We start from the raw sequence: 15438 nt of genomic DNA, 5'->3' as shown, positions 1-15438 counted from the left end.
CCTGAGCGCTCAGAAAATATATTACACACTTGAATACTGAAGGCAGGGTTATCACATAAACAAGAACCGTCTGACTGAATCTGTCATTTGTGTAAAAGTCTGGTGGTGTTCTATTTAAACAGAAAATTGAAATTGGGATTAAATGTTGAGAAGAGCAATAACTGAGCTATTGAGTGGGATTTAAGTTAGCAGGCCTAGCTCGCAATTGCAAGAACAAATGAATGAGTCCAACAATGAGGGAGGAAGGAAGGAAGGGAGGTAGAGAGGCAGGGAGGAAGAGAGGAAGGGATGCAGATTGGCAGGGAGGGAGGCAGGGAGTTGTTGGGATCCATCCAGGAGTTAGGCTTAGCATGTGTCAGGGGGGAATGAGACTTCTACACTGGAGGATGCTGCTGCTAGATGGGACCCTATTCCCTATATATTGCACTACTTTTGACCAAGGCCCATAGAGTTCTGTTCAAAAGTAGTGCTCTATGTAGGGAATAGAGTGCCATGTGGCACGCAAAATTACTCTGAGGAGATTTCAAGGAGGGGAAATGTGGAATGTGTACAATTTGCGAAAGTTATAAGAAGCTTGATCATTCTAAGCTTTTTGGGGATATGTGAAGCATCTTGCTGAGCAGGACACCTCTGTGCCTGTGATAGTGCTGAACAGACAGGTTTTGGGGCCAGGCAACGTCATCAACAGATAGCTAGCTGACAGAAAAATGTACCCCTCTTGCTTCTGCACACTACTGATGACTGTATGTACTCTATGGAAGTGTGTGACGTTCTAAATGTCAGGCATCGAAAAATTATTTTAATTTACAGACCAGCATTACTCTTGAGAGCACTCTGTAAGAACATATCAATAAAGCTACATTTATTTCACTCCCTGTCAGAGTCACACATTTCAATATTTATTACAAGTGGAGGTACTGTATTCAAAGGATCCTAATGTTTATACAGTCATTTCGAACACATAGTGACAGTGGAGTGTAGGCAATCCTTACATGCATAGCTAAACTCAATCCATGCCTCTGGCTTGGCTGGGGTTGGATGAAAGCGACTTGCTGATTCATTTGAATAATGTCATGACAGAGCTAAAATACCCAATATTGGAAGACAGAAAGGACTTAGTTTTGTATGTATGTTGCCAAAATTAGTACAGCCTCAGAGTCATAAGGATGTCCTAATAAGGACACTGTACTTATGAATAATTAAGTATAATCTATTAAATAAACTTTTTCAGGACCCTGTATTTCAAAGATATTTCGTAAAAATCTAAATAACTTCACAGATCATCATTGTAAAGGGTTTAAACACTGTTTCCCATGCTTGTTCAATGAACCATAAACAATTAATGAACATGCACCTGTGGAATGGCGTTAAGACACTCACAGTTTACAGACGGTAGGCAATTAAGGTCACAGTTATGAAAACTTAGGACATGAAAGAGGCCTTTCTACTGACTCTGAAAAACAACAAAAGAAAGATGCCCAGGGTCCCTGCTCATCTGTGGGAACGTGCCTTTGGCATGCTGCAAGGATGCATGAGGACTGCAGGTGTGGCCAGGGCAATAAATTGCAATGTCCATACTGTGAGACGCCTAAGACAGCGCTACAGGGAGACAGGACGGACAGCTGATCGTCCTCGTAGTGGCAGACCACGTGTAACAACACCTGCACAGGATCGGTACATCCGAACATCACACCTGTGGGACAGGTACAGGATGGCAACAACAACTGCCTGAGTTACACCAGGAACGCACAATACCTCCATCAGTGCTCAGACTGTCCGCAATAGGCTGAGAGAGGCTGGACTGAGGGATTGTAGGCCTGTTGTAAGGCAGGTCCTCACCAGACATCACTGGCAACAACGTCGCCTATGAGCACAAACCCACCATCACTGGATCAGACAGGACTGGCAAAAAGTGCTCTTCACTGACGAGTCGTTGTTTTGTCTCACCAGGGGTGATGGTCGGGTTGGCGTTTATCGTCGAAGGAATGAGCGTTACACCGAGGCCTGTACTCTGGAGCGGGATCGATTTGGAGGTGGAGGGTCCGCCATGGTCTGGGGCGGTGTGTCACAGCATCATCAGACTGAGCTTCTTGTCATTGCAGGCAATCTCAACGCTGTGCGTTACAGGGAAGACATCCTCCTCCCTCATGTGGTACCCTTCCTGCAGGCTCATCCTAACATGACCTTCCAGCATGACAATGCCACCAGCCATACTGCTCGTTCTGTGCGTGATTTACTGCAAGACAGGAATGTCAGTGTTCTGCCATGGCCAGAGAAGAGCCCGGATCTCAATCCCAATGAGCACATCTGGGACCTGTTGGATCGGAGGGTGAGGGCTAGAGCCACTCCCCCCAGAAATGTCTGGGAACTTGCAGGTGCCTTGGTGGAAGAGTGGGGTAACATCTCACAGTAAGAACTGGCAAAGCTGGTGCAGTCCATGAGGAGGAGATGCACTGCAGTACTTAATGCAGCTGGTGGCCACACCAGATACGGACTGTTACATTTTGATTTTGATCCCCCCTTTGTTCAGGGACACATTATTCAATTTCTGTTAGTTACATGTCTGTGGAACTTGTTCAGTTTATGTCTCAGTTGTTGAATCTTGTTATGTTCATACACATATTTACACATGTTAAGTTTGCTGAAAATAAACACAGTTGACAGTGAGAGGGCGTTTCTTTTTTTGCTGAGTTTATCTATGGAAGACCAACCTTGGTAGACAAAGTGAAAGCCCTTAGCAGTCTCCGGGCCGACCGTGGTGAACTTTATGGTTATCTGGTTGCCCGTGCTCAAGGGTAGAGACTCTCCTGAAGAAAGAAAAAAAAAAGACGGATTTCAATGATCAATCAAACACAACTTACAACTCCACCGCACACAAACATTTCATAGGATGAAAGGTTATTCTTCTGATTGATGTGTAGGTTGGCTGTCCAACAACTGATGATCCGACCCAGTTAAAGATAAATGTATCAGAGTGCATTGGATTAATCAATCATGTTGATCTCTGATCTGGCGTTGTTTAACGCTGATGCCTGTTGTGCTTAACTAATCAGCTGTTGGTTCAATGTTATACTTGAATAGAACATTAAGAGGCAACAAGGGATTCATGCTTTGATAGAAGGCCTTATTGATTGCCAACGGACCCCTTTCATTCCACCTCATCGTCTTCCTCTTCTTCTTCTTCTTCACAGTCTCCCTGGTACTTTGGTGGTCTTATCCCTGATAGCCACGGGGGAAATGTACAGCCTTGTATCAGCACTTACCTCTTTGTTAAGAGCATCTCATAAGGTGCTGCTGATTACATGGTACAGACCATGTCATTTTCCCTCCGTCATATACAGACACAAGCAAGCACGTACACACATGTACACACACACCAACGCACACACGCACGGCTCAATAGCTCAGCGTGACTGAGGGACCCAAGGGGAACCGATGCTTTGCTGATAAATACTTTGTATGGAGACTAAAGTGATACTGAATAAACGTGTCCAATATGTGACTAATGTATGGCTTTGGGATGTGGCTATTAAGCATTTTTGCACAATAACCCAGCCCAGAACCCCGAACAGCAAGCACAGTGACAAAAAGGAAAATCTCCAGAACAAAGTTCAGTGTCGCTTTTACTGACGTGTCTGTCGTTGTGTTGTGTTCCTTGCTCTTTGTATATTACCTGAGTGGGAGCCAGAGAGCGAAGACAGGAGTGGAGACTGCTGCGTAGGCCCATCATAAATGTCCACAACGTCATTGAGTGATGTCTGGAACAAGACAAATTGCCCAAACAGCACTAAAAGAGAGAAAGAGAGAAAAGAGAAAGAAGTCTTTAACTAATTAAAATACTAACAAAAAAGCTAGCACCATTGTGTTAACACAATTCATCATTTCACACCAAGCTATCAAAATAGAAACGAGACCGTTACTAGTTGTCACAGGTGTACTGGCCGTTTAGAAAATGCATGAGAGCTAAATTGTGACATCAGTGGATGGTAAGTACTAAAGCACAGCAAAATAGATCACAATGTGTCATTATACAATTACTGTTTTGTCAACTGCTCCTCCTCTCTTTGGCAATGAGCATATTGAGCTGCTTTAAAAAAATGTTTTACATAGTGCTAATAACATCACAAAAGTACATCATTATTCTTCATTACAACAGCAGTGGGCGTAAAACTGTGGCAGGGACTCCCCGAGGTAACAGCACTGTATGTTTATTTAAATCTTTTAATTGGAAACCTCTCTGAGAGTCTCTTAGTGTTCTGAGCAAAGCCGCAATACACTGGTGCACATTGTGGGCTTCCTCTCAACTGTACACAGTAACACAGAAAAATCCTTATTTACCCTCCCTAACCACTTTGATGGCGTCATTGTGAAGGCAGAAACACTCTTTACCCAGCCAAGTCATTAGCATAACAAAACTCTACTGTACTTGCCCTAAATTGTTACGAAATGCCAATTTGCAATTTGATGCTGAGACTACTTGTTCTCGGGAGAAATAGTATGTTGTAAGTCACTTAGTTGCTGATTTCTCTAACTTTACGTTCCCCCTGACCCAAATTCTCTTTGGTTTCCAAGAAGTAAGCCCAATGATGGATGCCCAGTCAGGGTTGGACATTTCCAGTAACTTTTGATTTTGAAATGAGGAGATCCAAATCACATGTGTAATCACTTAATATATGAGATCAGGGTGAACACTTATGACACTCACTTGCACCACCTTGCCCTACTAACTGTCTATTAGGAAGTCAGTTAATGATTTTACTGCCGTGGGCTAAATCAGGGTCACACAGAGGGTTTCTTGGGATTCTTAAATAAAGTATACACCTCACACAGATGGTTATGGTCTTAAAAAAAGAAGACACCTGTACCATGTCAGATATAGAGTTGAAAGGTATTACATATTGAGTTTGCATCCCAATATTACACTTTATATACATCAAAGAAGACTGAAATATAACAAAACGGTTTGACATAGAAACACTGGATTTTAAGCAAAAATGTAATAAATAAAGTGGTATTAACTCATTATTAATTATCGGCCCCTTGAGGCCGATTTGGTCTTTTGACTGCAGGAAAGGGCTACAGATGCTAATGAATCTACAGTATCTATGCATCTACATAATAGTATGCTTATAGGACTGCTATATTGTGATTAAGCCCAAATCTTATTTGGTGAGTGATGCACAAGGGATGGGTCATTACACCCCATGGCCATCCCAATAGCAAATATACTGTATGGAGGTTATACATACATCTTGCCTGATTCCCTTTGATTTCTTGCTTTGATTAAATGGTATCTTTACACTAACAGTCACCCTGTGAAACAGATTCGGGGACCGTATGTATCATGCGTCTGAAAGTAGGAGGGCTGATTAAGGATCCACTTTGCCTTTTAGATCACAATGAATAACATTGCATGGAAGGGGGGGCTGATACTAGATCAGCACTCCTACTCTGAGACGATTGATACATACAACCCTTACTATATACAGTTCCTTTTGAATTGCAACAATCCATCTTTTTTTTACAAGAAAAGTATTACAGATTTGATTCTGTATTTAAACAGAAACGTAGAAATGATGAGATTTGCCAGGATGTTTTACCCAAGTTAAGAGTAGTGCCTTTGAGTTGTATGCCTAAGTAGACAAGATGAGTGTGTGCTCGACTCCTCATGCATATATTTAGTACAGGACAGGGAAAACACAAACACGCGCAATTGGGCATGTACCAACAAGGCCATTATTGATGGGCCTTTATTCATGATATGCTGAAGAGCCCAACTGCACAGAGGCTATGTTCCAAATACCACCTTGAATAACAGAAGATGAGAGAAATGCTCTCTATCACTGCAACACGTCTGTATGGCCTGAAGGCACAGTAAGAAACATAGACCAATAGTTCTGGTTAGGGAAGAGCATGTATCATTTTAACGTAGCATAATAGCCTACCATCTACTTTTAATGCCATTGTGTTTGGGGAGTGTGGGTTTATAGTGTGGGGAGAAGTCCAACAGCTTTGTGTTAAAATGTCAGTATTTGTAGCAGTCGTGGTATTGTACTACTGTACACACACAGACCTCCCTCCCCAAACGCCATACCACTGGCAACCTCAGCCTCCCCACACACAGACCCCCCTCCCCAAACGCCATACCACTGGGAACCTCAGCATCCCCACACCAATACTGGGCCCAAGTCAGGGGAAAAAGCTCAAACCTTCCCCAGGGAATGTGCTTTGTTGAACGGAACAGAGAGAACAGAGAGACCATGGTCCATTTACAGAGTACTGTGTCTGGGAGGGAGGCCGGGAGACTGACTTTCTCTTCAGCAGACACGTACTGTAGAACGGCACAGCTTTATGTGTTGGAGCCATGCATGTTTTTGGGGAGTATTGTCCCAGATGCGAATTCAATAAATACCCAATATTTTATTGAAAATTCCTCTCGTCTTACGGCTTTGATATCAAAGCTCACTTTAATGTCTTGCAATGTAAGAAGAAAATTTGCTGCCAATACCAAATAGACTAAAACAACTGTATGCCATGGAACCAGAGAAGACCTGAGTACCAGTTTGGCAAAAGCTCACCCTATGGTTTGTGCCATCCCTCAGATTTCAGACCCATTCCTCCTAAAATGAAAAGTAGGCCAACTTTCACATCTGTGTTAGCTCTTGCCATTATTACTTAGTTTAGTCAAGCTTATGTATCAGCATATTGGCCTTCGTCAGAGAATTTGTGACCCATTCCTCATATGAATAGGTTTCAGTGTGCACTCTAGGTAAGGATACCAGTTTTTCAGGGATATATTTGATCAGTTGAAACAATAACAAAGAAAACTCCCTGCCACTTTTATTGGTAAACAGTTGAGGGATTGGGCTTGAGAAATGTAACCACCTTCAAATTCATAGACAGGGCTATGGATAAAAAGACTGACCGTCCATGAAATCAAAACCATGTTTTGAGGCTGTACAGTGCTTGTTTACATTTACTTTGTTTACAAACATTGGAGTAAAACAAGCTTATATTTTGGGTTCTGAACTAAACTCATGAGGCATTCATAAGTTATATTCTTCAAGAATCAATGGGTACATATCATAAATGTGTAAGTCCGACAATGGATGTAGCAACTGCCTCAAAAAAGAGTTCACATGAAAAATCTTACAGACAGAACACTCACACGCTGAGCTGTACCACTCAAAGTCATGTTCATACATAGCCTAGATATTTCGCTACAGAGCCAACTGCCTGACAAGCAGAGAAGCAAGTCCTCGTTGAACCTTGTCTTCCAGCCATGCTCTCTCTCTCTCACACACACACACACACACACACACACACACACACACACACACACACACACACACACACACACACACACACACACACACACACACACACACACACACACACACACACACACACACACACACACACACACACACACACGCACACACACACACACACACACAGTTAGCACTTCCAGAGCTAAGTGCTTCAGCGCAGTGCCCACAAGCAGAGCGTCCCAAATGGTACCCTATTCCCTAAGTAATGCACTCATTTTGAAGAAGCCATAGGGCTAGTAGTAGGAGTAGGGTGTCATTTGGGACATAGCCTTAAACACCTAGCTCTAAACACCTAGCTCAGCACTATTTCAGGAAGTAGTTTCAACAAACAGACCTCCGCCACACGAGATTGCCCTTTACCAAACGCGTCTCGCTCACTTAACATGTTCTGACAGATGCTTCCGAGGTTATATGGAAATGAAACCGATGATTAATTCAGATTCCCTTTTCCGCCCTTTTTCTTAGGCGTTAAGATACCTCTCTAAAATAAAAGACCTTGCAGTTGTCGTTTTTTTTCTGGTTCGTTGTCTCACCTGATGGTGCCTTGGTTGGAACAGATTTCCATTTCATCCGTTCTTTAAGGTACAGAGGGAGAGAGGGAGAGAGAGAAAAAGATGGAGACTTTTCTGAGATGAATGAGGACCTATAGCTGACGTTATCATGCTCAACAGCAGTGTCTACCACCACTAACGTGTGCACGCACGACGCACGTATGCGCACACACTCACACCCACACACACACAAACACAGCCAAGGTACAGTCATGGAAATACCGAACAGAAGTGTTAAGGGCAGGCACAATACCCCATTGTACAAAGCATACAATTACCATCTGTAAGAGGCAAAGCGTAAACATATGACTCAAGGTCGGACCGAAGCGTGACTTCTTGGGCTGAATTAATTATATTCAAATTCTAGAACTTTCCCAGCTTTCCCAGGTACAATGTTGAATATCAAATGTTGACGCTGAAATAATGTGTGCAATAGCCATCATGGCTTTCATTTAAAACCCTTTCAACCTCTAAAGTGCAAACTAAACGCAATTAATGGTGGGAGACATGAGAAAATGTCCTTTGTGCCAAAAGCTCCCAATCCAAGCATAAAACAGGGAATACATACAGTATTACTGCAATATAAATGCCTTGGCTTAATGCGATTCACTCTTCAATAACCTTGCAGCAGAAGGGAAGCTCTTTGAATGTCACACTGGACTAGAATCTCAGTCTGCAGTATTCATGAAATCAGTGGAAAAGGGCCAATAATAATCAGGCGAGGGGCTGGGATCTTGAAAATGTCTAATATTCAAAGGAATTCATTATCTGGGACCTGCGTCTGTGGGATAAGGAGCTAGAGGACAAAAGGGTAATCACCCCAGCGTTGGTCCATGCTGCCGTTGGGTGGCCTGCTGGTGTTCTGACTGTACAGCTCGATAGAGCTTCTGTACACACACACAGGGCCGTGGTATATCTACCCCCCTTGCCAACCCAGCATAGTCAGGACACACACACGCACGCACCCACACATGCACACACGCACATGCACAGACACACGCTCACACCCACACAAGCGCACAGACACACAAACACGCACCCAAACTACCAGCGCCCCAACGTGGTAGATATACATCACCAACAAGATCTCATAGTTTCCCTTTGAAATTCCACGTATTATGGATGAATGTCTATTTTTGATGCATTCATTCTGCATGGTTACTGGGTTAAAACAGAAACAACTCAAAGGTTAACAGTTTAGGTCTTCAATTCCGAGTGGTTAAGGTTAGGGCTATGGTTTGGGGAAGGCTTAAAACAAAATAATAAAAAATGTATCATCAAGTATTTTCACGGCTTGCTAGAGCACTGTGAACTGCAGTGGTACCGTGGTCTAAGCAGGGTGCTCTGGCTCCAGTTATCACGAGTTTGCGGCCAGTGGTGCATAATCGCAAAAACGACACATTTGTTAGCGCCGAGGAAGGCATATATCAATATTCTGGGGACGGTTTCAAACATCTGAAATCAAAGTCTATTTCTAGTGATCAGGCTGAGCTATACCCCCCCGTCTAGCAGCATGTTTTCCCAGTCAGGACTCAGTCAGTCAGGACTCATGGCTCTACTGAGCCCTCTAACCAGATGTCTATGGAGATAACACCTCAGTCAAGCCACAGGGATAAAAGGATGTTGAGACAAATAGCATCCAGTTGGGATACAACCTAGCTATTTGCCTCATAGGGTTTCGTTTAGCAGGTGTATCCCTTTCCTGCAGTCAATGACCAAAATCTTTGGCCTCATGGGTTGAACGTTAATAATATGTTTCATAATTTCATAATTAAAAATGACAAAAATCCAGTGTTTCTATGTCAAACAGTTGTGTTATATTTCAGTCTTCTGTGATGTATATAAAGTGTAATATTGGAATGCAAACTCAAAATAAAATACATTTCAACTTTATATCTGACATGGTACAGGTGTCTTCTTTTTGTTGATCCCATAACCATGTGTGTGAGGTGTATACTTTTGTTTCAAAGTAGATTTGTTTACGACTACCAACAAACACTCTGTGTGACCCTGACTTAGCCCACTGCAGTCTAACCCTTTACCCCTTACCCTAACCCTAATTGTAACCCTAATCCTAATCCTAATTGTAACCCTAACCCTAACCCTAACCCCTGAACTTAAAATAGCCTTTGTCCTCATAAGGACGTGGTAAATGTCCCCACAAGGAAGAATTGTCCTTGTTTTACTATCCTTGTGGGGACTATTTTAGAATAGAAGAACCAACCCACTCACACACTCACAGACTCTCACACTCACACAGACTCTCACACACAGTACATGATCTTTCCATTTCATAATCATCTCTCGCTTTCTCTCTCTCTCGCTCTCTCTGGCCGGCCTGATCTGTTTTGAGTGCAGTGTGTGTGTGTAATGTGAGTGGCTGCTGCCCGAACTAGCCCCATCTGAACTCTTTGTTCTCCCACCTCGACATAGATATCAAACACAGAGTCCCATATGAGCCCTGGCTGGAGCGGAGTAATACTGCGATCCAGGGGCATCAGATCCATGCCCCCCCCCCCCCCCCCCGGGCACCCCTCTACCTGGGGCCGGCTGCCGCAGGACCTCCCTGGGCTGGAGCAGCCCTATCCTGGAGCCAGTGTCAGGCAAGGCCCAGGCCCCGGCCTACACAGCCCATTAATCCTCATTCCCCTTGGTGCCCTCCATGGCTCACAGATAAATCCGTCTCTCTTTGTTGTGATTCAGGACAGCTCAGGGCTCGATGAATTCACAGGGAAAGAAACTTTCTGTCTGTGACACGCGCACATGCACACACACATTGGGTTCTGTCATCTCTCACCACTCCCAGTGTCACCTTGATTCATCTTCTGTTGTTTTTAACTGGTGAACTTTACTTTTTCTCAGACACCCTTGTCTCTTTCTGTTCGTCGCTATCCCTCCAAAGGGAATAATTCACAACATGAAACATTGGACATGAAGCGCTCTGTGAGTTTACTGACACTGCACCAAATAGATGTGTACTCCTAATTATTCTTACACCTCTGAAGACTCTTCTGTGATGACTAAAATCAGCGTTATCTGGAGACTGTTTGATAATGGTAACACAGGGTGTTTACACCACTCAATGAGGAGCCTACTGTAGATCCAGAGCCACTGAGTCCAGGCTGAGACAAAGTGCCACCACTAACAGTTTGTAGATGTATGTAACACTCACACCTCACCATTGACACAGCAATATATTGATATACATGGTGTTTGTGCAGTGTGATCTGATTCAGTGATCCAGACATCATCAATAGACCATGCCCAGGCATGCTATGTGTTCCATCCTCAATCATTCTTCACAAAATAACATTGTGTCCTAATGTGAGAGACACTATTCCCATTGTTCCATCATGCTGTACCATCAGACATGTACTTTAAGTGGTGGTGAGTGAGTTTGTGTGTTTTCCTGAGAGAGCGAGAAAAGAAAAGGGAGAGAGGGAGAGAGGGAGAGAGAGAGAGAGAGAGGGAGAGAGAGAGAGAGAGAGAGAGAGAGAGAGAGAGGGAGAGAGGGAGAGAGGGAGAGAGATCCCCCAATAGAATCCCCATCCTAGAGGGGGAGCTCAACAATTTCCAGGCCCAGTGACATGTACTAGTCTGTGGGCCTGGAATAGTAATAGTCTGTGGGCCTGTAATAGTCTGTGTACTGTAGATTACTTTATCACTGACCTCAACCCAGAGTCTCTCAGAGTGTTAACTGTCAGCCGACTGACACCTCTATCAGATCACAGCAAAATCACAGTCTACTTGAACAGAGCAATACTCAATCATGAGGTATAAATGCCAAAGGAACTGAGTAATATTAAGAAATGCTATATATGGAAGGAAATTAGTGTAGAAACCTACCAAAAAACAATTAGGCAACAACCAATTCAATCCCTTCTAGAGAACTTCCTGGACAAAACATTACTGAAGGTGTAAACTTGGCAGTAGAAAACCTAAACAGTATATTTGACCTCACAGCTTGTCAGGCAGACAGCCTAAGAACAACAATGACAAATGGTTTGATGAAGAATGCAAAAACCTTATGAAAGAAATTGAGAAATCTGTCCAACCAAAAACCTAGAGACCCAGAAAACCTGAGCCTACGCCTTCACTATGGTGAATCACTAAAACAATAGAGAAATACACTACTGAAAAAGAAGGAACAGCATGTCAGAAACCAGCTCAATGTATTTGAAGAATACATAGAATCTAACCACTTCTGGGAAGATTGGAAAACACTAACCAAACAACAACACAAAGAGTTATCTATCCAAAACAGAGATGTATGGATAAACCACTTATCCAATCTGTTAGGCTCTATAACAAAGGACAAACAGAAAAAAACATATACATGATCAAATACAAATATTAGAATCAACTATTAAAGACTACCAGAACCCACTGGATTCTCCAATTACATTGAATTAACTATAGGACAAAATACAAACCTTCCAACCCAAAAAGGCCTGTGGTGATGATGGTATCCTAAATGAAATGATAAATTATACAGAACACAAACTCCAATTGGCTATAATTAAACTATTTAACATCATCCTCAGCTCTGGTGTAACGGCTCTCGTCGAAAGGAGTGGACCAAAGCGCAGCGTGGAAAGTGTTCATGATTTTTATTATCAAAAACACACAAAAAAAAAATTACTAAGTGAAAACGAAAGCGAACAGTTCTGTCAGGTACAGACACTAAACAGAAAACAAGACCCCACAAAAGCCAAAAAGAAAATGACAACTTATATATGATCCCCAATCAGAGACAACGATAAACAGCTGCCTCTGATTGGGAACCACACTCGGCAAAAAACTAAGAAATAGAAAACATAGACTTTCCCACCCAAGTCACACCCTGACCTAACCAAACATAGAGAAATAAAGGATCTCTAAGGTTAGGGCGTGACATCTGGCATCTTCCCCAATGTTTGGAACCAAGGACTGATCACCCCAATCCACAAAAGTAGAGACAAATTTGACCCCAATAACTATTGTTGTCACACCCTGATCTGTTTCACCTGTCTTTGTGATTGTCTCCACCCCCCTCCATGTGTCGCCCATCTTCCCCATTATCCCCATTATCCCCTATGTATTTATACTGTTGGAATATTAAACCATTGTCAATTCGACGTGTCTGCATCTGGGTCTTACCTTGATTCCCGATAATCGTGGGATATGTGTCAACAGCAACCTTGGGAAAATCCTCTGCATTATAATTAACAGCAGACTCATACATTTCCTCAGTGAAAACAATGTACTGAGCAAATGTCAAATTGTCTTTTTACCAAATTACCGTACAGTAGACCCCGTATTCACCCTGTACACCCTAATTTCCAAACAAACAAAAACAAAAGCAAAGTCTTCTCATGTTTTGTTCATTTCAAAAAAGCTTTCAACTCAATTTGGCATGAGAATCTGATGACAAATGAATGGAAAGCGATGTTGGGGGGAAAAACATACAACATCATAAAATCCATGTACACAACCAGTGTGCCGTTAACTAAAATTGGTAAAAAACACACACATTTCTTTCCACAGGGCCGTGGGGTGAGACACAGATCCAGCTTGAGCCCCACCCTCTTCAACATATATATATAAACTAAATGGCGAGGGCACTAGAACAGTCTGCTGCACCCGGCCTCACCCTACTAGAATCTGAAATCAAAAGTCTACTGTTTTCTGATGATCCGATGCTTCTGTCCCCAACCAAGGAGTGCCTACAGCAGCACCTAGATCTTCTGCACAGATTCTGTCAGACCTGGGCCCTGACAGTAAATCTCAGTAAGACAAAAATAATGGTGTTCCAAAAAAGGTACAGTTGCCAGGACCACGAACACACATTCCATCTAGACACCGTTGCCATAGAGCACACAAAAAAATATATGTCCCTCGGCCTAAACATCAGCATTACAGGTAATTTCCTCAAAGCTGTGAACGATCTGAGAGACAAGGCAAGAAGGGCCTTCTATCTCATCAAAAGGAACATAAAATTTGACATACCAATTAAGATCTGACTAAAAATACTTGAATCAGATATAGAACCCATTGCCCTTTATGGTTGTGAGGTCTGGGGTCCGCTCACCAACCAATAATTAATAAAATGGGAGAAACACCAAATTGAGACTCTGCATGCAGAATTCTGCAAAAATATCCTGCATGTACAACGTAAAACACCAAATAATACATGCAGAGCAGAATTTGGCCGACACCTGCTAATGATCAAAACAGAAAATAGCCGTTAAATTCTACAACCACCTAAAATGAAGCAATTCCCAAACCTTCCATAACAAAGCCATCACCTACAGAGAGATGAACCTGGAGAAGAGTCCCCTAAGCAAGCTGGTCCTGGGGCTCTGTTCACCAACACAAACAGACCTCACAGAGCCCCAGGACAGCAACATAATTAGACCAAACCAAATCATGAGAAAACAAAAAGATAATTATTTCCAATGTGTCAAGTAATTATCAAAAAAACAGAGCAAACTAGAATGCTATTTGGCCCTAAACAAAGATTACACAGTGGCAGAATACCTGACCTCTGTGACCCAAAATTAAGGAAAGCTTTGACTATGTACAGACTCAGCGAGCATAGCCTTGCTATTGAGAAAGGCCGTCGTAGGCAGACCTGGCTCCCAAGAGAAGACAGGCTATGTGCACACCGCCCACAAAATGAGGTGGAAACTGAGATGCACATATTAACCTCCTGCTAAATGTATGACAATACTAGAGACACATATTTCCCTCAGATTACACAGACCCACAAAGAACTAAAAAACAAATCCAATTTTGTTAAACTCCCATATCTATTGGGTGAAATGCCTCAGTGTGCCATCATAGCAGCGAGATTTGTGACCTGTTGCCACAAGAAACGGTCAACCAAACATACACCATTGTAAATACAACCCATATTTATGTTCATTTATTTTCCTCTTTGTACTTTAACTATTTGCACATTGTTACAACACTGTATATAGACATAATATGACATTTGAAATGTCTTTATTATTTTGTAATGTAATGTAATGTTAACTGTACATTTTTTATTGTTTATTATGTGTATTCTATACATATGCTTCCCATGACAATAAAGCCCCTTAAATTGACATTGAAATGTAATTGAGAGAGAGAAAGGGAGCGAGAGACAGAGAGCGAGACAGAGAGAGAGAGAGAGCGAGAGACAGAGAGAGACAGAGAGAGACAGAGAGAGAGAGCGAGCGCGAGCGAGAGCGAGAGCGAGAGCGAGAGCGAGAGCGAGAGCGAGAGAGAGAGAGAGAGAGAGAGAGAATATCATGTACTGTTTCTGGTGGTGACAGAAAAATCAGGATAGCCATGCAACACAAGAAAGGCAGAAAGAGAGAGAGCGTGATAAGAACAGTGGTGGAAAGAATGATAGAAGCAAACAGATAGCAGACCTAATGTCGAAGTTGCAAAAGAACACATTGGTCTAACTCAGTGTCGTTCCAGATGGACAGTCTATCCTTTATAAAACCACACTACAATAACACTCAGCCATGCTCTCTCTCTCTCCCTCACCCTCTTTATCTGTCCCTCTCCCTCTCAGGATAAGA

The 15438-nt window shown here is 42.7% G+C and overlaps 1 protein-coding gene across 1 annotated transcript in view; it reads right to left on the bottom strand.

Annotated features, from left to right (window-relative positions):
• Positions 1-15438, bottom strand: part of LOC120027058 (CUB and sushi domain-containing protein 3-like) — a 704521-nt gene that overhangs the window by 166286 nt on the left and 522797 nt on the right. The window contains exons 32-33 of the mRNA XM_038971903.1: positions 3674-3787; positions 2712-2807 (exon numbers count right to left, since the gene is read on the bottom strand). Of these exons, the coding sequence (XP_038827831.1) occupies positions 2712-2807; positions 3674-3787 (210 nt within the window). The remainder of the gene's footprint in view (positions 1-2711; positions 2808-3673; positions 3788-15438) is intronic.

Source organism: Salvelinus namaycush, chromosome 32 (genome assembly GCF_016432855.1).
Source record: "Salvelinus namaycush isolate Seneca chromosome 32, SaNama_1.0, whole genome shotgun sequence".
Taxonomy (NCBI): Eukaryota; Metazoa; Chordata; class Actinopteri; order Salmoniformes; family Salmonidae; genus Salvelinus; species Salvelinus namaycush.
Note: the sequence above shows the minus strand (reverse complement) of the source record. Positions and strands in the feature narration are given on the sequence as shown.